This window comes from Diadema antillarum, unplaced genomic scaffold, assembly GCF_040938485.1.
Source record: "Diadema antillarum isolate AM-2024a unplaced genomic scaffold, OU_Dant_1.0 seq00002484_RagTag, whole genome shotgun sequence".
In the NCBI taxonomy this organism is placed as follows: Eukaryota; Metazoa; Echinodermata; class Echinoidea; order Diadematoida; family Diadematidae; genus Diadema; species Diadema antillarum.
The window spans coordinates 24,573-49,939 of NW_027273089.1; the positions used below are offsets into that span (position 1 = coordinate 24,573).

General features: G+C 36.9%; 3 protein-coding genes across 3 annotated transcripts in view; 1 reads left to right on the plus strand and 2 right to left on the minus strand.

Annotated features, from left to right (window-relative positions):
• Positions 1 to 651: 651 nt before the first annotated feature.
• The window catches only part of LOC139714864 (WD repeat, SAM and U-box domain-containing protein 1-like), a 34,066-nt gene continuing 9,350 nt past the window's right edge, over positions 652 to 25,367 (minus strand). The window contains exons 9-13 of the mRNA XM_071626513.1: positions 8,648 to 8,767; positions 6,997 to 7,208; positions 5,497 to 5,586; positions 4,751 to 4,822; positions 652 to 3,156 (exon numbers count right to left, since the gene is read on the minus strand). Coding sequence (XP_071482614.1) covers positions 3,008 to 3,156; positions 4,751 to 4,822; positions 5,497 to 5,586; positions 6,997 to 7,208; positions 8,648 to 8,767 — 643 coding nt within the window. The 3' untranslated portion in view covers positions 652 to 3,007. The remainder of the gene's footprint in view (positions 3,157 to 4,750; positions 4,823 to 5,496; positions 5,587 to 6,996; positions 7,209 to 8,647; positions 8,768 to 25,367) is intronic.
• Positions 9,925 to 14,258, plus strand: LOC139714865 (putative nuclease HARBI1). The gene is made up of 4 exons (XM_071626514.1): positions 9,925 to 10,293; positions 12,212 to 12,478; positions 12,961 to 13,097; positions 13,773 to 14,258. Exons 1-4 carry the CDS (start codon positions 9,925 to 9,927, stop codon positions 14,056 to 14,058), a joined length of 1,059 nt encoding a protein of 352 aa, XP_071482615.1. The 3' UTR covers positions 14,059 to 14,258.
• On the minus strand, positions 17,980 to 23,383 carry LOC139714863 (uncharacterized). The gene is made up of 4 exons (XM_071626512.1): positions 23,196 to 23,383; positions 22,134 to 22,281; positions 19,136 to 19,251; positions 17,980 to 18,716 (listed from the first exon to the last, which is right to left on the minus strand). The coding sequence occupies exons 1-4, from the start codon at positions 23,265 to 23,267 to the stop codon at positions 18,333 to 18,335; spliced, it is 720 nt and encodes a 239-aa protein (XP_071482613.1). The 5' UTR covers positions 23,268 to 23,383; the 3' UTR covers positions 17,980 to 18,332.

Here is a 25,367-nt window from a genome sequence, read left to right on the forward strand (position 1 = left end):
AAACTGAGATCAACCAGACTCAGCAAGGAGTTTGACCGATTTACACACGATGTCTTGTTTGGCAGACTGAATGTCCGCAAACCAATTTCAGGTTAATGGTATATCAAAGAATAATGGAACAGTTATGAGACAACAGATGGGCCTTAACTCAGACGGAGAGAGAATTACCTTGCTCCACTTGAATTTTAGACATACACACATACTGACAAATTACACCATGAACTGCACTAGAAGAAATAAAAGCTTTTTATGTATATGGGTTAACAAGAGAAAAATCCAATGCACAGCTGAGTTTTAGGACTAAAAATCTGTGTATGAAATGAAAAAGATACATCTCTCATGAGGTGAGGTGGCAATATTCCACACCCCCACTTTACAAATCCATTCCCCTCCCCTGCCCTCCCCTCCCCTGCCCTCCCCCCCCCCTCCGACTCACACACACAAAAGAAAAACAAGAAATAAGAATATAATAGAGAATATGAAAAATTACATACATATATAAATTAATTACTGAATATACAAATACATTAATGAATTAATAAAGAAACAAATGGATGGATAATGAGAAATGACTATTTCAATTTAATTGTTAATTAAACTACTTAACATGTAAATCACACATCACACATGTCTTCAAAATGATTCCTGAATTGTAAAGATCTTTCTCGTCAACACACAATAGAAACTGTGTTGTTTTCTATCAACATTGCATCCTTCAATACCATCTTTGTATGGCACGCACATCGCATCACATCACATCAAGAAATCAAATTGAAGTAGTACCATTCATTGCTAGGTAATGCATATGGTATAAAATAAGTTTGGTCATATATCATTTGTATGTACATATTGACATAATTTACATCCATTTCCTTTTACTTTCAATCAATTTGTAGAGCACAAATTGCGTGGCTTATATCGCTGGCCAACTTTTAAGTTTGTAAGTGTCATGTTAACTAAAAAGGCTCTACTACGGAACAGTGATTTCCAAAATCCTCATGCAAATGTGTTCAGCCATTGGTAGCAAAATAATTTTCAATGGGTTTTCTATCTTTCACTGATTATTTAAAAGCAAAGTTTTTAGTGTTTTTTTTTCCTCCGCCCCTTCACAACAATATGTATTGCACTCGTTAATCTGATCATTCCATGTTTGTGGTCATCTACACCACTTTTGCAATACTATTGTCATCGACTTGCCAGTTTTCATTTACACTTTCGAGATAATATATAACCTGGGCCCTGTTTCATAAAGCTGTTCATAAAGTTACGAACAACTTACGAGCCACTGGTGATCAGTTCTGATGTGCTACACTTATCAAAATTTCCATAATTCAGCACAAGAACTGATCACCAGTTGCTCGTAAGTCGTTCGTAACTTTACGAACAGCTTTATGAAACACTCCCCTGTATGTATTTGTTCTTCTTCCCTGTTACATAGGGGCACCATTTTGATCTCTTGGTCTAATTCAGTCACTACATCAATTCTACTGTCAAAGTGGTATCCACATACTGTAACACACGACATATTCGCGGCTTGAAATTTTTGCGAATTGGAGCCGGTGGCCTTTTCTGCGGCATGAAATTTTCGCGAAATGCCACTGGCATTCAATGCATATAGTGTAGACAAGAACTTTTGTCTTTTTTTTTAATTTTGCAAATCTTGGCTCTCACAAAATTATAATGCAAGCGAATATTCCTCGTTTTACAGTAACGACTTAACAGAGGGTTGTTGGGCTGTATCATCACAGAGACACAATCCATCCCAACAGTCCTGCCAATTCTTTATTCCTCTCTCAATGTTTGACAACACTTTTACATGTCATTACTACTTGCCTCCCAGAGTATACTGTAAAAATGCACATTTTTGCATGGGTAATTTTTGGTGCTCAGGTTAAATGAATTTTGCACGTTTCTAACTCTGCAGATTCAAAAGGATAACATATAATTATATATTGCAAGTGAAAACATTCGAGCACTTTTATTTCTCGCTAGTTTCATGCAGTGCGAAAAGACATCAAAATTTTCACACACAAAAACTCCAACCTTTAAAAAATACCTCACCACAGCCTTAATACACAGCACATATTTGTTGTCACTGGCAAGGGGCCAAGGTAGTATGCCTCTGGCTTCCCAAGAGACTCCTCGGTTCAAATCAAAGTCGACGTTCATATAGCATTCTGTACAGGTGGAGGTGTCGTGGCCAAGTGGATAAGAGTGCACGTCTTTGCATCACATATGCGTGGTTTGGGTTTGTGGGTTCGAGACTATGCGAAGCCCAAGACATGTTCGCCTTTCAGCAAGGCATTTTGCCCACATTGTTGCATGGGTGCCCGGTAGATTGAGAATGTTTGTGTTGGTTGATCAGCATGTGTGCGCGCCTGTAAGTTGGGCGACCGGCTGGAATGCTCCCCAGGGAGTGGAGAGTAAGCACTGTCAGTGTTGGTTGGGAATAATGTATCCAGTGACAGGGGTAATAATAGTCTGTAAAGCACACAGAAATTCTCACCAAGTCTGAAATGTGCTACATGAAGATGGCTATCATTATTATTATCATCATTATTATTACAGGGACCATGCTGGTCACTCTCATGTTCAACCCTTAGCCCCTTGCATTGGGATACAAAAGGATCTTGTTGTTTCCCTCTTATTCCTTGTAGTGCTCCAGGCATTGCACAGTTGCTCTATAAAAACTGATAAACTGATAAACACAAACACACATTTAAAAAAAAAACCACTACAATTTTGTAATCTGAAAAGTTCAGAGTGACATAATCACATCTGTCACACTAACCTTTGATTCAAAGGTGCATTTGGCCATTTCTCATACTCTTTGTGCCCCAGCCCCATGTTTTGCGATAAACAAACCACGATTTTTGCTGATCTATCACTGTATCATTATCTCTGTTACTGCGTGCTTCTACCTTCCTTTACCCCGAGATCTTCATCATCTTGATCACATGATTGATATTCCCCCAACTGTCTATGAGGTCATTACTTCCTTGTGGGGTCAGAGGTCATATATCCTGGCTATGATCATCTTGAGGCTCCTGTTCGGGGTCAGGTTGGTGTGACTGAGGGGAGCGTTGGTCATGGGGCTGGTGTTGCGGCTACCTCGCAGCCAGCTCTCGATGGCCGAGCGTTCATATGTGTACCCATCTGTGTCAGTGGGACAGAGCAATGAAATAAAAACAAACAAGCCATTACATGTAAAGTGTGTGATATGAAAGCTTAAAGAGATCTAATGCGTTCAAAATACTGACAGTGTTCAAGAAGTTGCAGTTTAGACATGGCCCTTGATTACATTTAAAGGACAAGTTCACCTTCATAGACATGTGGATTTCGTGAATGCAGCATTATTAGTTGAACACATCAGTGAAAGTTTGAGGAAAATCAGACAATCCATTCAAAAGTTATGAATTTTTGAAGTTTCTGCTCAGTCACGGCTGAATGAGTAGACTACTATAGCTTGTGATGTCACATGTGTACAACGACATAAAGAAAGAATAAAGAAAATTCAACATATTTTCACTTTTCTCGCATAACAAAAGAACACTCGACTTCTCTCTTTCAGAAAGCAGGGGTAACAATCCCCGAAACATACATCAGTAACAAGTCGAAGAAATGTGCACTTTATTCATTTTTTTTTTAAATTCTCTTTTTATTTTCGTTATATCGTTGTACGCATGTGACATCATACACTGTGATAGTCTTTTCATCCAGCAGTGACTGCACAGATACTTAAAAATTTCATAACTTTTGAACGGATTGTCCGATTTTCCCCCAACTTTTACTGATGTGTTTTACTATAAAATATTGTTGCCTTCGCTCAATCCACATGCATATCAAGGTGGACTTGTCCTTAAACTTGTTTCTTCAACAAACACACTAATAAAATAATCTTTTGACACTTAAGGACCTAATATTGTCAGTTGTCTTCACAATTCAAGCAATCAAGGTGGAGGCATTGTAATATAATACTATTTTTACACTTCAGGTCCTAATTTTGTCAGTTGTCATCACAAGTCAGGCTGCTCAAGGTGGAGGCATTCTGAGAGAAAAGACCTCACAGTGTATACAATATTTGAGTCCTGAAAACTTTTTAATGACATCAAGATTCAAACTGCTAATATGGAAGCACTTGAAGGATTTCATAGCAAAAGTCCATCATCAGATAGAGCTAAATGAAACTTTTCTAAACATATCTCATTTGTTACATTACAAGGAATATTTTTGAAGTTATGATTAAAAATATCCCATATTTCCTCTTAATGTCATTTGTTTTTAGAAGCTTTAAAGGGATGGTACAGTATAGGTGAAGATGAGAATTGGGCTTTTAACTTTTTGCGAGATACCAAGAAAACACTTATGAAATAGTACAGAGCATACCATTCTAACAGAATTTCAAAGTTTATTTGATGAAAATCGGCTTTGGAATGATTGAAATATCCAAAAACAAAGTAAAACAAAGCGGTCGTTAAAAAAGTGTGGTTCCCACACTTTATTAGAATCATTCTGTTTTGGATATCTCAGCCATTTCAAAACCAATTTTCATCAAATAAACACTGAATTCCTCATGGAATTACATGCTCTTTCATATTTCATGAAAGGTTTCTCATTATCTCACCAAAAAATGTTAGAAGCCTGATATTAGGTCTCAACCAAAACTATACGATCTCAACTTTAGCAACAATGGAGTTAACTCGTTTTGCCATCAAACTCTCTATTTCAAGAAAGACGCAATGTGACTCACCAGCTGCTATGACCGGGTCTTTCATTATCTCTCGACTGATGGGACAAAGGTACTCATCAGGTACTTGATCATCTGTATAATACAATGAATCAGAAAATGTGGCTCATAAAGTGCAGTCTTGACAGCTAGAAATAAAATCATTTCATGTCAAAAGAAACTGGAATCCTAGATCGTGCAGAGTACTGTTGATTTTGGATCTTGCTTTTTCAATCTCGTGTCTAGATACTATGCTGTCAACGATTCCATTGGGATAACCTTCAACAATATTTCTACATTCAAAATTTACTTGCATGAAAGAGAAATGAGTGATGTGGTGATGTTGAAAGAAAATAGGTTTTTGCAATATGCCTACACATTTCTTAAGATTCCCCCACATCATACAGGGACTTTAAATGAGCATGTAAACCTATTTAGGAAGCAAATAATTCATATGCTTGAGCTAACTAATAATTCTGACACTGCAAGTTAATATGTTACAAACACTGGTATCACAAAACATAAGACTGACAACCTAACCACTTCCAGAAACTCTGATAAATTCTCTTCCTTCTTTTTAGTTGATGGCAAATCATATTAAAAACATACTGTTCTTCATTTCTGTGATTGTTTCACGGTAAAGTTCATTTGATTTGGGAATTTATTTCCTGTTTGTATTTGTTCATTTTCTTTTTTTGTTTTTTGGCAGTACTTTGAGTTTCATGAATAAGGATAGTAACTTTGGAGGATAAAGCGATAGTGTATTTCACCTGGTACAGGTCCTTGGGAACCAGAAAAGAAACCCTTCTCTCTGACTGCTTGAACCCCTCGTAGGATCTTCTGACGATGACCAAGAGCCTCTGAGAGAGAGAATAGAGAGAAACCAATTGGTCGGTGTTTCAGTGCATTTTTTTCTTTTTGAATATCAACTGCTATGATGTCATGTGCCCATAATAACAACACGAATGCATATCTGAGGCGCGTAAAGTGTGCAGAAAAAAATAACGTGAACGCATGGATACTTACACGCACCTGGCAGGCATTCGCGTTGTTCTTCTAGGCACATGAAGATTAGCTTGCCTGGAGCATGAAGTGCCTTTATACAGGGCTCCACACTAACTTTTTTTTTTTTGGTGGCCTGATGGGGCCACCAAAATCATCAATTTCAAATTTTGGGGGCCCGAGAGAAAAATTTGGTGGCCCGAAAAACCCCCAATAAAAACCAATAAAAATTATTAAAAGTCCTGTTTTTTTTTAAAAGAGTCAAATATTCAAGTTTTATCATAGTATGAATGAAGCTGGACATATCTACTAATAAATAAACCTCAACAAACTCGCAACACTCACTCTCAGGCACTCATTCAGTCTTTTTCATCCATCCTTTAAACAAATTCAACTGCTAATTTCTGGTGCAAAAAGTTACGAATTCATTGAAAAACTTTTCAAAAAATGTTGGTGGCCCGACTTTCCTTTTTTGTGGCCCTGGGCCACCGTGCCATCGTTAGTGTCGAGCCCTGCTTTATATAACAAATAGGTCTGATACAATTTGGAACACCAGAATAAAATTGCCTGATCTTCTCTTATTTCCTCGTCAGTTCTTTTTCTTTCTAAGACCAGAATTGACAAGTCCCAGCTCTCTCTCACTAGTGACCAACAGAAACCGCTGAAAAATTATAAAATTAGTTTGTCAATGTGATATCCTTGTTTCTGTCTCTTGTTCAATGAGGTACAGGGGTAATTCATCTTTTGTGTGCACCACTGACAGGCACTTACTCCATTGCCAGCTTGCAGACTGATTTCATATTATCCACACTTCTTATTAAAAGTGGAGGCCATTCCCACTAAATGACAAATAGCAGGAAGACTCTCAGGTACTGTTGTTAGTGGAATTTGAAATCGACAGGCAGTAGGAACATATGATTAGAACACACCCTAAATGATGTGTTCTGATCATATCATGATTGACATAATCTGAACAAAGGCAAAACAATACTATGAATGCTAGATACTATAGATCCTTTATGCTCTTCCAATTTAGAACATTATGATGAGAAATATCTGCTTGATTTCATTGTACTATTGTGTATTGAATGAAAAAGAAATTAAAGAAAATGGCTTCATCATCTTCTTTCTTTGATTTGGCATGTGCATAAACTCGACCAAAAAAAAAAAAAAAAAATCAAAAATCTTTGCAGCCATTATTTTCAGTAGAGAACACGAGGTTCACTTGTTGATCCTTCTAGCTCTAACTTCTCCTCATCTGTACGTACTGACGCCAAGGTCTCTCGACAGAGTATCGGAGGTCAGATTCTGGAGCTCCTCCCCATCTATCTGGTTGTCGCGGAAACCGCCACAGTACTCCTCCAGACCGATGCTGCTCAGCCACTCGCAGACTGCGTCCACCGTCCACTCCGAGATGACATTGTGAGCCAGGGTTGGATTGGTCTCCTTCTCGGGGTTACTGGCGTCTCCGACAGCCGGACTCCCCTGTGGAGGCGCATCTGCATTGAGAACAATGAGCAAGGCAGGCATAATGCGATACATTCTTCTCTGAAATGACTGCATGGATGCTACTGTCTGACCTTGATTATCCAGCCACAGACTAGCACACAATTGTTTTTGCTTTTTTCAATGCAAAGTAATGTTGCTAAAAGGAACAAAGACAGAGAGGAAAGCGCATATCCACTCATATTTCATTTCCACATCATTTCAAATATAAGACATGTAAATATCATGTAAATCATTACAGTGAATGGTACACTAACAATGCCTTTCATATTATCCTCAACAAAATGTGCTTACATGTATCATGCATGAGCATATCTCATATCTCACTTATTTGGATGGGCACTGGTCCCCACATGGCCAAACGGTTGAGGTTTTGACTGTATTTCTCAATGGCATTCACAGAAAAATCAAGATGACACTTCTCTTCATGCTGAGGACATGAAGGAAGAGGGTGGGAAGAGCAGTGGGCTCCATGTTGTTTCACTCAATCTTTTGTTTCGTAACAGTGTGATGGTTTGAAAGGCATAACATGTGCTACTTTGCTAGAAACTACTCTTTAGGCATTGGAAGGAATTTCAAAATGGTTTTGAAAAGATGTATCATTGATACAGACATTCTTTTTATAAATGGTTCCCAAAGAGCAGCAAAGGCAAAGGACATACACACACATGAGTCTTCGTAAGCATCAACTTCAAGACAGCAAAATAGCTTCCATTTTATTCTTGTGTCTTAAACTTTATCACAACTTACTCATCAATTAGACTACAGATTGATTGACAATTAGTGTGATTGTGCTTCATAGGATGAAGTGTATCACATGCAATAACATAAAAAAAAAAGTAAAACCGATATATCGTCGCTGGGGCGATAAGACCTTGTATCTACAAAATGTCAAATGTTCAGGAGAGCCAAAAAACATGGTGGCCAAAGCACTGTGGCGAATGGGATAGCCTTTCCTTTGACATGCCGTGGTGGCTTCATTTTTGGAGTAAGACGGTTGGGATTTGGACAGGACATCACTTAACCCATTATTTGACCATTAATCAAAAAAACTCATTTTCACCAACATTGCAGATACAAGGTCTTATCACCCCAGCGACGATATATATATATATATATATATATATATATATATATATACATACATATACATAATACTTATATGTATATTTTCCAACCACATAGAATCCTTTTTCAATATTCTTCCACTTTGCCACAAGAAAGATGGAAAAACAACCAATTTGGAGGTGAACCCTTTTTTTCCCCTCCAGAACTGTAGCTACTTAAAGCATGAAAATCAATAAAATGCAGATTTTTTTTCTCTCTTACCACAGGTATGTTCTCAAGAAAAAGTACATTTCGAATGTAAGTTTAATAAAAAGAAAACTACAGTAGAACTGGAAAGAGCCTGACTCACTCTCGCTACTGGGGAGTAAAGGTTGCTGAAAGCCCAACCTCCAAACATAGACCTTGTGATGTGAGCCAGATGCCAGGTATAGGTTGTCTGGTGAGAAAGACACTGAGGTCACATACCTAAGAGAAGATGAAATGTAAGAAAAAGTTACAAGAGAAGGTCCGCATAATATATGCCATATACAACCGTGTATATCACATGGTTTTAATTTTTGTGAATATGCGAGTCAGGTCCTAGTGCCGAATTCAAGAACATGCATAAATATTCACTCTGATCCCAACATGAATGCTACATGCATGCAATACATATACTTCAGGGATGATATTGAGGTTTGTTGAAAAAATCGGAAATCAAAATTTTCAGGTGATTTTCATACATGAAAAAAGCAAAATGTGTACAGACTTGAGGGGGGAAAAAATCTGAAATCAGACTTAAATCTACAGAATATAATGCCTGATACTTGTAAGCAGTACACAGTAAAAGAACAAGATGTATGATAATACTGTACTCCACAATCGCGAATTCAACCATTCACAATAGTGTTGCGAAATCCTGATTTGTGAAATATTCGACTAGCTAAATATATTGCATATACATTATGTCATCACATCTCTTTAATCCTTACATCACTTTTGATTTCAACTATGGAGGGCCAGAAGGAATGAGTGTAGGCCTTTCACATTACATATTCTTGATCCTGGAGATAAATTTTGATTTCTGACACATCTGACAGGCCAGTAGGACTTTATTCTGCGTGAATTTGACAAAATTTTTGAGTGTTCGATTGTAGGTTCACAAAACTCCAATGTACCCCTTCTTGAATTAGCTGGCTAGTTCAACAACGATAAAATCACAGGAGTTTATTGACAATAATGCAACAGATATGGCTATTTAGGTGTGGTACATTAAAAAGATCATGCTTAAAAATTGATTAGAAAGCATCTATTTTAGGATTCTGGTGTGTTGATCATTTCCTAGTCCAGATCTAACATACCCACTTGTTGACTTACATCATTTTTTTTTTCAAGATTACACTAGTAACATCACTAGCATGTTCTGGGCCCCGTTGCTAGAAACTTTGCGTTTAAACGCAACTCCAAAAATCAAACGCAAGTCCTCCAAATCCCACGCAACTTTGCGTTTAAACGCAAGTCTGTTGCTGAAAGGACTTGCGTTTAAACGCAAAGTTGCGTTTAAACGCAAGTCCCTTGCGATCAAACGCAACTTTGCGTTTGATGTAGATCAAATGCAAGCAATCAGTCACAACACAATCAAAATGGCTGCCTATGTGGTAGAACTTGAGGAGGAGGAGGAGGAGGCACTCCATCAAGCTCCTCGGCCTCATCGTACTTTCAAACAAAGGTTCTCTGCCTTGGACTCCCTCACTGACGAGGAACTCAGAAAGAAATATCGTTTCAGTAGGGATGGTATCATGCACATTGTCAACATGCTGGACAACCATCTACAGCGCGCTACAGCAAGGAGCCATGCCATCCCTACTGAACTTCAAGTTCTAATTGCCCTGAATTTCATGGCTACCGGCTCATTATTTGACTCTGTTGCGAGTATTCACGGTGTACACCGCAGCACAGTCTCCCGGTGCGTGCATGCTGTTGCCGAGGCCTTGTGCCAGCAGAAGAACAACGTTAGTACATTTATTTGCCTTTGTAAAATTTATTTTGTATTCTAGAACTAGATACCGACTTTCAATCAAGTCGCTATTGATATCACCACATTCATTTTAGCAATGTTCTGAAGTAAAAACTTTATTATGAAGGCCACCGTGGCAGTCGCCACCATGAACAACTATGGCTGGGACTAAGAGTACCTGTACGAATGTTTACCGTAGTTACTATAATAGTCATTACGCTGCAGCTGACACTCAGCTTGCTTGCCTTGCCTTGCCTTGACTACATTTTTCCCACGTTGTTTGAAGCGAACATTCAATTGTAACTCAGCAGTCCTAGCCTTGTCTAATGTCCAGTAGTGAACTAGTACACTTGCAGAATTTCCAGACAGTCAGTTTAGCTCAGTTCAGGAAGATGTAGAACACTTTAACTCAGTTTGATTATGATAATTTGTCAGCCTTCAAATCGAGCCTTTCTGAACTTCTGCTACAGTTCAGTGGTGTACGCATCGAACAGTATCCGATCTCCTGTGATCATCGAATCGTCGTCTACGTTTACGTGGCCTGAGAGGGCAGCAATTAATCCAGCAACTTTTTATTATTATCATTATTATTGTATTTAGAATTTTTAAAAAAAAGTTTTTTCCCTGCAAACACTGTTTAGGGCAAAATGTTTGAATGTCATTATTAGCATCATATTCACACACTCATACACATCAGAATACAAGTGTAAACTTAAAGCACGCAGCTATACTTTTTTTATGTACAGTTAAAGCACACTTTTTAAAGTGCAATATGACATCTTTTAAATGAAATATTTCAAAATCCTTAATAACTTTTTTAAATGAAAAATCTGCCTCCAATAACTTGCTAGAGACATCAATGTCTCTTAATAACTTTCATAATATGACCACAATTATTTACCTTATTACCCATTCCACAATGTATGTGAAATACCTCTAGACAATTGAAAACAATACCCTGTAATCTGTATTAATTATGAAGAGTTTGTTTGCAAAAACCGATAAGTCCATATTAGCCAAATTGAGATATTTACGATTAAAGGTCAAGAAAAATAAAGAGAATAATAAGGAAATGTTTGCTTCTTTTGACCATAAGTTCAAAAATGTACCTGTATGTGTAGTGACCAATATATCATTTAAAAAGGTATTATTTTGTACTTTATGACAGAGACAGTACTTCAAAATCTTCAAAAATGGACCTATTGGTTTTTGCGAACAAATTCGTCATATGTTCTACATGTATATATGTATGTATGTATATACACACATATATACCTATAGAACACATAAGTCTACACACCAAACTGTAGCACCCGCCCCCATAAAGAATAAATTAACAAAGCACCACACAAGTACTTAACAGCACAACAAAACAAAAAACATTTCCACTTTCATACATTGATGTACAAGTCAATAACATGTGTCAAATGTGTACGCACTCCATTGAAAGCGTTACTACTTATAAGATGTGCAAAGTTAAAGCAGTGAATCATGATACACACACATATACTGAATGCACCACATACATCCCACACAAAGAAATGAAAAAATTCATTGCATGTACATACATAGATAGAGATATAGATATAGATATAGATCTGTAAATATGTAACCACACAATTACACATAGTATACTGTACAAGAGAAAATGAAATAATATAAAGTTATTAGGTGTCAATGATGTGAAGAAATAATTTATTCAACATCATAATAACTTTTCATTTAACTTATCATTGTAATGAAAAAGTACATGAATATACACGGTATAGAAAAAAACTGACAACAATAATACAAACGTCACGTACGTAGATGTAAGTACCACATACTGTGAGTATTGTATTCTAGACCTTTTGCGATGTTATTTGAAATGTTCAATTACATGTAGAACAATTTGTCTTGTCAACAAATTTCAGGTCATCAAATTTCCCCATGCCCCAGAAGTTGTGGCCTCAACTGTGGAGCAGTTTCACAACATTGCGGGATTCCCAAGAGTCGTAAGCGTGATAGACTGCACGCATGTCAGTCTCCACGGATGCCACCTCGGGGAAGACGAATATGTTTACATAAATCGTAAGGGAAGGTGTACAGTAAATGTTCAGCTGGCATGCGATGCCAAGTTCAGGATAACCAACTGTGTTGCGCGATGGCCAGGCAGCACACATGATAGCCGCATATTTCAGGTAAGTTCTCTCGATAATGATAATACAATTTGAAAATGCACCATTTTTTCTGCTTTAAATCTCACAAACTTGACCATATGTATCGAAAGAGTTGATACAGTTTCATAACAAATTACGATTTAAATGAGTTTGACACTAGCTGTTATGAAATAGCACCTTTCAGAATTTACATTGCTTTAAAAGTCTTGATGATGTTAAAACAAGAAATAGTACTGCAGCACAAGGCCATCAATGTATATTTCCTTAGGCAATGAGTCAATGATACTATGAAACAAAATAAACTAAATGCAATAAAATTTGAAAAGTCAATGTGAGAAAATTGATATTACCTTCACTCAAAAAAAAAGAGAAAAACATGTCATAATTGCAGTCACACTTATATATAAAAATATAAATAATTGTTGGTTGACTGAATACAAAAAACCAAAAACATTACTTTATTTTCTTACAAGTTTGTATTGTATCACAAACTGTTATCACAGAACAGCAGACTCTTCCAGAAGTTTGAAAGTGGCCAACTTCAAGGCATACTGCTCGGAGATTCTGGGTATCCCTTGCTTCCATACCTCATGACCCCAATACTGAATCCTCAAACAAGAGCAGAACATGCATACAACCAGTAAGTAACCAAGTATGTCAAATTCTACAGTAAATATTATGGTACATGTTTTCAAAACATAACATGACATAGTGTTCATTGAATAACATCTTCCTTCTTTTTAGAAAATGGTGAACACTGAAGTTATTTCACAGATATCTTATCTTTGTGTATTGCATTGCTATCATTTACTTTGTATTTCTTTTACATCAACAAATGTATTCAATCTTTTCTTCTCTGAATGATTACACACTGTGGTACTACACCCTCAGACCAAACTAAAAATGAAGAAAGCTTACCGGTATATACAACCTTCACTGTACTGTAACTCTATCTAGGAAAAAAAAAAAAGATCTGTTCATTACAACACTAATATATATTGGTAGATATCTGTTTACAGTTGAATACAGTTACTCCAAAATTATTTATTTTGGCAAAATTCTGATAGACAGCTTCTTTCAAGCAATTCTGTGGCATTTGACACAATTACCTCTTATAACAGTGTTGTATAATACATCATTGTACAGGAGGTTATGCATATAAATGTAATGTACCCTTTCACTGTGAAAATGCCTCACTTTATATTTTGATGTCTGGGCAAAAAATGTCTTCATTTTCAATTTGTAGGAGGGTAAGACAACATTAATGTTGACATTTTTTCTTTGTTTTTTTCTAATTTCATCTACAAATCTACAGTGCACATGTTCACACCAGGTCCATCATTGAGCAACTCAACGGCCAGATCAAAAACAAATTTCGTTGTTTAATCGGCCATGGACTGCAAATTTCCCCCCAGCGAGCCTGCAATATCATCACAGCAGCGTGTGTCCTGTTTAACATCTCAAAGGATCTGGGTGGACACGACATGGATGACGACTTCGCACCTGCCAACGAAGATGCTGCAATGGAGTTCGTCAACAGAAATGTGGACCCAGCAGCCGCAGCTGTGCGAGCAGAGATAGTCCGTGCATTTGATGCCTAGGTTTCTTTGGACCATAAGTACAGCATACATGTGCTTTTATGCCTCAGCCATGAAGTGTTACTTTTGGGGTTCGGGGGTTATCCGTATGTCAAGTTGTTCCAAAATCTATCTTGTGAAGAGTGTCAATTAGAAAAAAAAATAGTGAACAGAGCTGTGCCTATCAACTCCTGGTTGCACATGCTCAATAAGATTAAAGGTTAAAGTCAAATTCTTAAAAACATCACAATTACTCCTATATACATGCATTGCCTGAAAGTACTTCATTGCAACATATAGCGTACATACATGTACATGCATTTTCAGATAAATTCGCTGGGGAAAGTTTTGGGCCAAGATTTCAAAGGGCAATGGTCAAAGGGCCAGCTGAATTGCTAAAATGTCCACACTAGCAGCTATGCTCTCTTAATAACAAAATGAATAAGTAAAATCCATTGATCTTCAGTCCATTTCAGCTCGTTGGAACCATACCTCAGAATTTTTATTGGATAACTTCACCACCTCGAAAAAAATGGATTGAAAGTAAACTTGTCAAATTGGACCAGTTATCTCTATGGGAGTGAATTTTTTCTTGAAATGAAAGTTGACACGACTGTCTTCTGAGAGTACTAGCTCACTATCCTTCGATGAATATGTACACGTATTAGCCGAGACCTGGGGCTATCCATTTTTCATCATATGTTTGGATCACATCAAAAAACTTATCTGAAAATGAATCTTTGCTTCGATGTATGGAGATATTTCTTCTTTCTGTGATTTTCTTAGCAATAGCAAATGAAGAAAATTCAATATCACCCCACTATTTTGCACTTGCTTAGTACATGTCATGTACATCACTTCATTAAATAATTACTTCATCTGACACCATCTTGGGTAGGTAAATTTGGGTCATTGGTCATAAATGTTTAATACTGTGTATTCATGAATACATGTTGTATCTTTCCCATATTTTACAGACTTAAAGAGCATGATACAACAATCATTTCACAAAATAACAACTTCTTGCTTAGACCCAATCTTGTCCGTGCAAAGGAGGTTGAAGGTCAAATATACTTCATTCAGTAGCTTTGTGATTGTATGTGGTATCACCCCCGTACTTTGCACACATGGACCACGATACATTGATAAAATAACTCTTTGGTCATCTGCCATCATGGCTGTAATAACAAGTTCAAAAATTCTTTCTTCTGTATCTTGGTTATTATACAGTCCCTTACGGGGGCCAGATTGTGCACATACGTAGACCAAGTTATCATGATCATTTCATAGAATGTCGACTTTTTTAATCAGACGACATGTTGGCTGGAGCAAAGGAAGAGTCAAGACTAGAATTTGTACTGTACCTTTGTATACATGTCATATTACTCCCATATTGTGCACACATTTAGCCGAAGCCATATGGAAGGTTTCATGAAATAACAACTTTCTAATTAGGAGCCATCTTGTCTATGTACATGTTAGGGACAAGGATCGAAAGCATCTTTTTCTTTATCGTAGCAGATACATAGCATATTGCCCCCATATTTTCCATAGACATGGCTGCGGAAATGAGGCATGAAGGTCAAAAGTTCTTTATATTGTATCTCGGTTAGAATAGGCCTTACAGAAGGGAGATTGTACACATATATCAAACAATGTTACCTGAATCATTTCATGAAATAATGACTTTATCCTCAGAAGCCATCGTGTCTGTGCAAGGGAGCGTCATAGGTCAAGAATACTTCCTCTTGTATATTGTATAATATGTGACGTAATGTCCACAAATTTGCAGATTTTCACCCAGATTTTAGTATGTTGTAGCTTATTAAATGCTCTCATCGATATTCTAGCAAAAATTTAATTGGAAGACGGCATCACCTCGTAAAAATGGATTGAAAGTAATCTTGTCAAATTTGACCAGTTTACGTGTTATCTCTATGGGAGTGCAGTTTCTCTGGAAATGAAAATTGACATGACTATCTTTATCGAGCACTAGCTCACTTATGCTTTGGTGAATTTCTCCCAGAATTTCATACGTTGTAGCTGTACCCTCCATTATTTCATACCACATCGAAAAACTTGGTTGAATTTAAAGCTTATCTTCGATGTATTGAGGTATTTCTTTCTTTCTGCAACTGTCCTTGCAATAACTCAAGAAAAACAGCCCCTATCACCCCCATATTTTGCATATGTTTAGTTCATGTCACATACATATTTCATAAATGAGCAACTACTTGATCGGACACCATCTTGTGTAGGTAAATTAGGGTCAAAGGTCAGAAATGTTTCATCCTGTATCTTGGTGAATACATGTCCAAGCTTTCCCATATTTTGCACACGCAAAAGACCATGTTACAAGGATCATTTCACAAAATAACCACTTTTTGCTCAGATGCCATCTTGGCAGTGCAAAGTGGGGTCAAAGGTCAAATATACTTCATTCTGTATCTTCATTAGTGTATACGGAATTCGGTACCAAAGATGGCAAGTCTGACTCCCTTTTAAATGAGAATCCAAACATCACACGGCCAATGTCCCCTAAACACATATGAAACCTGTATGGTCATGCCTATTGGGATCAGGACTCAAATTATTGATTTCCAAATAGATCGGATCACCTAATTTGTCAGTGCTGACAAATTCCAACTCTAGTTTATATTTGTTTTTAATGCCCCATGAACTAATATGAAGATGCAGATTATGCATGTTGTGATGGATAAGCAGTTAACATTATTTGTAAAGAGATGGAATAGATTGAGGTGATTTGGGGTATGCAGATTGAAACTTTCTGTGAGATAATCACAAACCATTTGCAAAGATTGATAAAGATCATACTGCTTGAAGAGGTATTCATGACGCAAATCTCTCGTTTGAAGAGGCTACACCCCCGTAAATAATGTCAGTGTATATCTTGGCAATCAATGACTTAAAAACCAAAGATATAAAACACCTGTTTCTTGACCCTTGCCTAATCTAAGCATCAGTCATTGCCACAGCGCCACGGGGGGGGGGGGGCACCGCGATAGGAGGAGATTGTTTTGGTTTTGGCATGGGCTATGTAGCTCCTTCTTATTCCTGTATTTTCGTTATTTACGGGTCAATTTTTTTCGTTCGAAATGTAAAATGGATGACCATAGAATTTCTCAATAGAATATAAAATTGAAAACTTTAGAAAGGATAGAGAAAATTGAGTTCACTTTGAATGGTCTGCCACAGGCAGATATCCTTATCATGCTCTTACGTAATACGACAGCTGCTGTAGTCATTAAACCCTGGCTTTATAATTGGCCTCCAGGTTTGTCACGCCTGAGCAGAAAGCTAATTTGCAATGGACAAATACTTCGACTACCAACGATCAAACGAAGAATCGTTAGGGGGGTATAGCACCCCATCAGCTTCGTTAAAGTGGGGTCTCGCCTCAAACGAGGGATTGACGGCATGTCAAAGTTAGAAATATAGAAGTCCAATTTTAAAGGACAAGTTCACCTTCATAAATGTGTGGATTGAGTGAATGCAGCAATATACAATAGAAGAATACATCAGCAAGAGTTTGATTGAAATCAGACAATCATTTTAAAAGTCATCAACTTTTGAAGTTTCTGCTTCTTCATTGTTAGTTGAGAAGACTAGTACAGCTTGTGATGCCATTTGTGTAGAACAATGTAAAGAAAATAAGAAGAAAAATCAAGATATTCACACTTTTCTCGCATAGTCAAAGAACACTTGACTTCCTTCTTTCAAAAGGGAAGGGGGAATAAAATTACCCTTAACTTATGACAATGATGAGTCGAGGAAATGTCAACTTTTTTTCAAAAAAAGTGAAATTCTTTTTATATTTTTTATATCGTTGTTTGCATGTGACTTTACACACTGTAGTAGTCTTCTCATTCAGCAGTGATTGTGCAAAAACCTTAAAAATCTGTAAATTTTTAATGGATTGTCTGATTTTCCTAAAACTCTCACTGATATGATCTCCTTTTTATTCTTGCATTTACTAAATCCACATGTATGAATGAAAGTTAACTTGTCCAGTAAGTGGCACAGATATCCAAACAAATAATGAAGTAAATGGTCCTATTATGAGAATAAAACTGTCACTAGGATTTCTTTGTTTCTGGATATCTAAGCCTTTTCAAAACCAATTAACATCCAATAAAATGTAAATTCTTTTAAAATGTCATTTTTCGGTTTCATAATTCATAACAGGTTTGTCATCATCTCACAGAAAATATGGCAAACTGCAGTCCCATCTCAACACATACAATTACATTCATGGTATAAAAAAGAACATTATAGAATTAACACAAGTTAGGTGTTGACATTGCAGCAGCAATAACATCAAGAGAGTTTGCTATTCTCTCAAGGTGGGAATTTTGCTGCCTCAAAATAATAAGACGCTCCCTTTCCAACGCAACGAGCTGCTGACTAGCAGGTGGATGGGTCGTGGGGGGATGTGGAGTAGGGAAAGGAATTTCAAAGGGGCATGTTGCAGAAGGAAGAGATGCTGTCGGGTGGGTTGCAGGGGAATCAGTTGCAGGGGGGAGGGAAGCTGGACGATCTGGAGTTATGGGAGTTGGTTGTTGAACTGGAGTGGAAATCGGGAGCACTGGGGAGGATGCCGTCCCTTCGAGCAGCTGCCTCAAAAGATTTGAGGCAGTGTCATTTTCGCTTTCGTTGGTGCTCTATTAAAGGGACAAACGGTAAACACAATCAAATTGGTAATAGCTAATGTTATGTATTGAAGATGACTATTCTTACACAATCATCAATTAAAAGATTATCTTTTGGGATTTACTTCATGCATCTTTCCTTATTAGCTATCAATTTTATGACATATAACTTGAAACAGAAATAAACCTTTGAACGAAATAGTGATGCATTAAAGTAATTCATTATTCAAGTCTTTTAATCAAAATGTAATTCCTTTTACAATGGTTTATTCCTACAATAAAAAAAATGAACACAAAGGCCTACTTCTTGATTAGAAAATGACAGGAATTTGAATGTTTTGTTGGAAACTTCATTTTGGTGAAATTGAACAATAAACATTAAAAGGCCCATTAAAAAAACATGATAAATGGCCACAAAACACTTTACCAACCTGAGATGAACTGAACCCCGCTTCAGTCTCCTGTCCCTTTACACCTACAACAGCTTCCTTGGCCAACACTTCAAGCACCGCCTCCATCAAGGGTTTGATTTCAAGGCTTCCTCCACCTGCATGTAACATAACGTGTCAACAGTCGGTAACTTGTATGTTGATTTGTAACATTTGTAACATCAGTCAACATATTTGAACTGACATGCTATGCGTACATATCACACAGGGAACAATACACTTATAGTTGAGAGAGATAGACTTTAATAGATGACTATGTTTGGCCAGAACTTGGAATAAAATTCCAATACACTGTGACTGTCTGCTCATATACTGATACTACCTACAAAGGGAACACCTGCTTCTGTAACACATTGTGATCTCTGAGTGACGTGTGGTTGAACCCTCTGGTCGATAGAGCTTAGAGGCCATGTCTTGCCTCATTATGTAATATACTGCTTATTTCAGTTATCTGTAGCAATCACAATGGTAAAAGGATCCCTCCTTCCAATACATTTGCCAATTTGTGCATGTTTTCTGGTTGCCCTACATTCAATAGGAAAAGCAATTTGCTGTTTCCCTACAATCAATAATAAACTCAGTCAATGATCTGCATGTTAGAAGTTTTGTATAAGATGAGAGGTATCATATATGACACAAAACTAATTTGAATTATCAATCCATAAATGATCTAGTGAGGGATTTCAGTTTATCAAAATCACATACTATCAATGTGTTTGTTTCATTATAAATGCTGTTTGCTTCGATTCATCTGGGACTAATTGGTTGTTCATAGCAATCATTGTGATCACTGTTGACACTGGGTTAGGATATGACTGGAAAAAATGCAGAGGCTGTACGTACAACTATCAATTGCACCAATACAATAATACAATATTATCTGAAAATCAAAGAGTTGTGTAAATTACAGCAGTTTGCTTCAATTCATTTGGGACTAATCTGTTGATCATTGCAAGCATTATGATCACTTTTGACACCGGGCTAGGATATGACTGAAAAGAACATGCAAAGGTAATTTGAATTATGAATCCATGTATGAGGACTTAAATGACCTAGTGAGGGATTAAATATGTATCAATTGCATGCTTTAAATGTGTTTGTTTCGGTAGAAATGCTGTTTGCTTCAATTCATTTGGGACTAATCAGTTGTTCATAGCAATCATTAAGATCACTTTTGACACCGGGTTATAGGTTATGACTGGAAAAAATTGCAAAAGTAATTTGAATTATGAATCCGTATATGAGGACTTATATGATCTAGTGAGGGATTAAGGTGTATCAATTGCATACTATCAATGTGTTGTTTTGAAAGAAATGGTGTTTGCTTCAATTCATCTGGGACTAATTGGTTGTTCATAGCAATCATTATGATCACTGTTGACACCGGGCTAGGATATGACTGGAAAAAATTGCAGAGGCTGTACATACAACTATCAATTGCACCAATACAACATCTGGAAATTGAAGAGTTGTGTAGATTACATGTATATGTATCTTTAGTGTGCTTGTTTTGGTGATTAATTCAACTCACCAAAGCTTAATTTTATTTAGAAAAAGCCATTACAATGACTAATGACACAGTACCAAGATATTAAAGAAATATGATTATTCTGACAGAGGCTGTTTGCCCAACTGTAATAAATGCATTGATTCAACACTAAGCTGTGTGATTTTTTTTGTTACTTTTGTACGATGTTGATGTTTCGTGTCATTTGGGTTTAGATATTTGTTCACTGCAATCATTGTAACGAATTACACTGAAATCGGATACAGATTTGTACAAATATTATAAAAAACAGCAGATGCTTCAAAAGAATAAATGGACTGAAGTTTGAGGCAAAACATAGTTATGGTGTGCCTGCAAATCTGTCAATTGAATTTTCGGTCCAAAATGTGCATGTATGCCTAAAAGAATGTAATGAATAATGCTTTAAGAACAAGATATTCGTTGGATAACGATGAAAAATGCAAAATATCAACAATAAATGTTTGCATATCTGAACTTATCTGATCGGGGTCAGGCTAACTCGGACTCAGGGACAACTCGGCCCACTTGGATGGCAGGGCTGAGTTGTCCCTCTGGACTGTAAAGCGTGTATGGGAGCGCATCATGTTCTGGCTGGTCGCAGTTTTGGGCCGAGTTGATACAACACAAACATCAAAGAACCCCTTTGGCGCGTCTAAAAAATGAACATACGTGCCTATGCATGGCGATCACTAACTGCGTATAAATTGTCTGAAATAAAGTGGGCTGAGTTGTCCTTCATACCGAGTTAACCTATATCCTTTTGCACTAAAAGTTGGTATAAACCAACTTTTAGTCTTTATCTCAAAATAATATGAAACTCATCATCCCATCAAATTGTGTCATCGAAGTAAGTTTCTTGGTATGCTCTTTCAATATATTGCAAGCAAATACGAAATGGTGCCAGACAGGTTTATTTAACTTTTCACTTAAAATCAATGCAATATGTAGTCTGACGATAATTTCGGGTGCTGTTCGTTATTCCAAAGGTTCGCTATTCCGAAGGTTCGTTATTCCGAAGGGTCGTTAATACGCAAATTCCCTATTCCTAGAGGTTCGTTAATCCGAAAATGAAAAAGGGTTTGTTAATCTGAAAATTTGTGGCGTTATGCCGAAGGTTTGTTATTCCGAAGATTGGTTTATCCAAAAAGGAAATTCAAAACAATGAACCTTCGGAATAACGAGCTGTAACCAATAATTTCAGTGTAAATTGCAACATTGAATTCTTCAGCGTCAATAAAATATGATAAATGTCATATTGCTCTGTTAAGGCATGGATTGGTGTGTTTAGGTGTATGGGTGTTTACAGAATCATGACAATGCATTTCCCATTCAAATCATACTTCATTTCTTTTCAGTAATGTTTGCATGAAAAATGCTATAAATGCATGGTGAAACATTACAAGAATACGGCGACTGTGAACAGAAAAGACATGCATCGGTATGTAACGTTACCCGTTGCATTTCTTGCTGTCTTGTATTTCAGCGCCCTCTGCTTGAGGTCCTGCCACTTTCTTCTCACTTCCTCCTCCTCCCTGGAAAACCCCACTGCTTTCAAATGTATGGTTGCCTTCCTCCAATACCTCTTTTTCCGCTTTTCCACCTGAAAACATAAATGAAAATGAAGAAAGTAATTATGACTACATACAATATGAGCAGAGACATGTATTATTGATTTATAATATTCTGGACTACACCTTCACATCTTTCACCACTATTTATCTCAATCATTTCCAGTTCTAGAGGAAATTTGTAAAGATTCCTTACAGGAATTGGGGGGGGGGGGGGCACCCCTGCCCCCCCCCCCCCCCCCCCCCCCCCCAGGTGGGGTATGTTGCCATTTTGATGTAATTGAGATTCTATTCCCCTAGGGATGCTTCCTGCCAAGTTTGGTGAAAATTAGTGATAGTGTTTTCAATAAAAAGATGAAAATTTACAATGTCCGTCCAAATTTAACCCCCCTAGGCCCCCAGGTGGGGCATAGTGCCCATTTGATGGGAATGAAAATTCTTAATGGCATTTTCAAGAAAAGATGAAAATGTACAATTTGGGCCCCATTAGGACCCCTCCCCACCCCCTCCCCTGGGTCCCAGGGGGGGGGGGGGCACCCCTGAGTCTGCTATGAACAAACTTGAAACTACAGTCATCAATGCACTAATTCATAGTATAAACTTAGGTCTATCACTACTGGTTCTACAGAAGAAGATTTTTTAAGATTCCTTAATTTTGGGGGATTTGGGGGTTTGGTGCCCACTTGAACAAATTGAGATCCTATCCCCCTTGGGATGCTACCTGCCAAGTTTGTTGAAAATCGGTCAAGGGGTCCTCAAGAAGAAGATGAAAATGTAAAAGTTTACGCACGACGTACGCCGGATGAAAAGCGATCGCAATAGCTCACTAAAATAGCTAAAAATACAGGCAGTATTGCACCAAAACAATCAGAATGAATAGTGAAGTTCTCATGAAGCAAGTGTTAATATAAGTTTGTGTAAAAGCTTTCAGTACAGGCTAACTTACCGGAACGCTGGCATGGCCTGCCTTGCCAAACAGGGCAGACTTATGTCTGCCCACAAATTGGCACAAAGCCATAGCCTCTCTGTCTGTCCAGTTTCTTCTTCTTCTTCTTGACAGATCTTCCTGAAATTTAAGAGGGAAAAATGCAGATTTCACTAAATGTATAGTTTAATGTCCGTTTACATAATTTATTTTTCTTCATGAAAACTATAAATTATGAATATATTGCTACCTCCAATAGCGATGTATGCTAACACTTTACTGAAAAACCTAATACAAAATGAAGTTTGGCAAAAATGCTGATACTCTCATTTTCGGACATGGAAAATGCTTAGAAGTACAATTGCAACATCTTGAAGGATTTTATTTATTTTTTTTTTTTTGGTGTGCAAGTGATACAAAAAAAGTAATGGAACTTGTCACTAACATAATTTTTAGGGTAATATCAGTCACCTTGCTTTCTGAAAAAGGTTAACTGAATGCTTTATTATTAACATGTAATGTGAAACATTCTAAATATTCTTCATAATTTCCTGATATTGATCAATACATCATATGGTGTACAGAGTTCCTATCCAGATATGATTCCACCAAAACTGAAAGATTTGCAACCTTTTATGACAAAGTTATGTCAAGCTTTAATGGATATGCATTAGTACTACTGCTGCTGTCACTCAGTCCACATTCATGTTGGGAATATAGTATCCTTTGTATTTTCATGCCCTGCTTATTTTGGATGGATATCTAAGAGTTGTTTGTTAGTTTGTGTTTGCTGTTGTTTTATTTTCTACAGAAAACATGAAATAACAGATCCAGCATTGGAAAATCAGTTATAATTTACTTTAAGTGAAGAATGCCAAATTACAGCCAGAATTGTTCATTCAAACTTCTCATTTGTATTGGCAACACAGACATGCAGAGTATATTACACAATTATTAACTTCAATTTGGCAATGACAATAAAACACAGATTCTGAAAATGACTTACCATCTTGATGATATGAGCTAACAACCTGAAAAATAACAGAGAGAAAATGTGTGCTTAAGATAAATTTCAGAACCATTGCAACAGAAAAATTCAGTTAGTGATTAATTTCAAATCAGTTAACATCATTTAATAGTTAACATCAGTTAACATGACATTAGGACTATGACAGCTGACTTTGCAGACTTGTATAGTCACTATGAAAGCATCTGTATTGGTACTGAATTTTAGTCCACTTCATTGTGTGAGCAATCCATTATGAAATAATCTGGAAATGAAATACCATATCCACAGGTCAGTGCATAAATCACAGAATAACGTTACCCCACAAGATAACGGAGGTGTAACAATGTCATAAAAAAGTCCAGGCTGTTAATGGACAGTACAATCATCAACAAATTATTCTTCACTCATCAATTTGTCTATGTAACAATCAAACTAGGGGAGCAAAGGAGACTACCTGAAAGTATTCAAAGAAGGACTACTGAAATGATTCCAGGAATGAGACATTTGTCATACTCTTCTAGTCTGTGTCATCTATCCCTACCACCTCTCAGTAATATACAGGCAAAAAGAGGGGACAGGATAGATGTGTACAAATATTTGCATGGTCATTGTCACACTAAGTTTGACATGTTGAGTCCTAACAGTGTTGGAAGAACTCGTGGTCACTCAATGAAGCTTGGAAAATTGTATGTCATTAAATTGGATGTGAGCAAGTATTTTTTCTCTTCTTTTTTTTGCCAACATTGGTCCATATGTAGAATTCTCAGAAGATGTGGTCTCAGCATGCTCTGCTAATGCTTTTAATAAGCTGGACCAGCATAAGAAAAACTGTGCATTTGATTAGGAATAGGTTCTAAGTGCTATGTAGAGTAACATGCTCAAGTTTGGTACACTTCATGATTTTCATGCTATAGATGAAGTCCTGAGTGTATCTTTCGGAAGATTGTTTGTCAATATAATGACATTCTAAATGCATATTAGAGATATGAAAATTATATAAAAATTTTGCAAAAAACTAATGGAATTTATGATACCTTATCTTGTGCCATGCTAGGCACAAAGGTCCTTGATTCGTACACACACACACACAAAAATGTCACAATTTCTATGCACTGTAATACAACTACATTAATTTGCACGCTTAAACATTATCACCAATAAAAATCATGTAGCTGTAACAATCA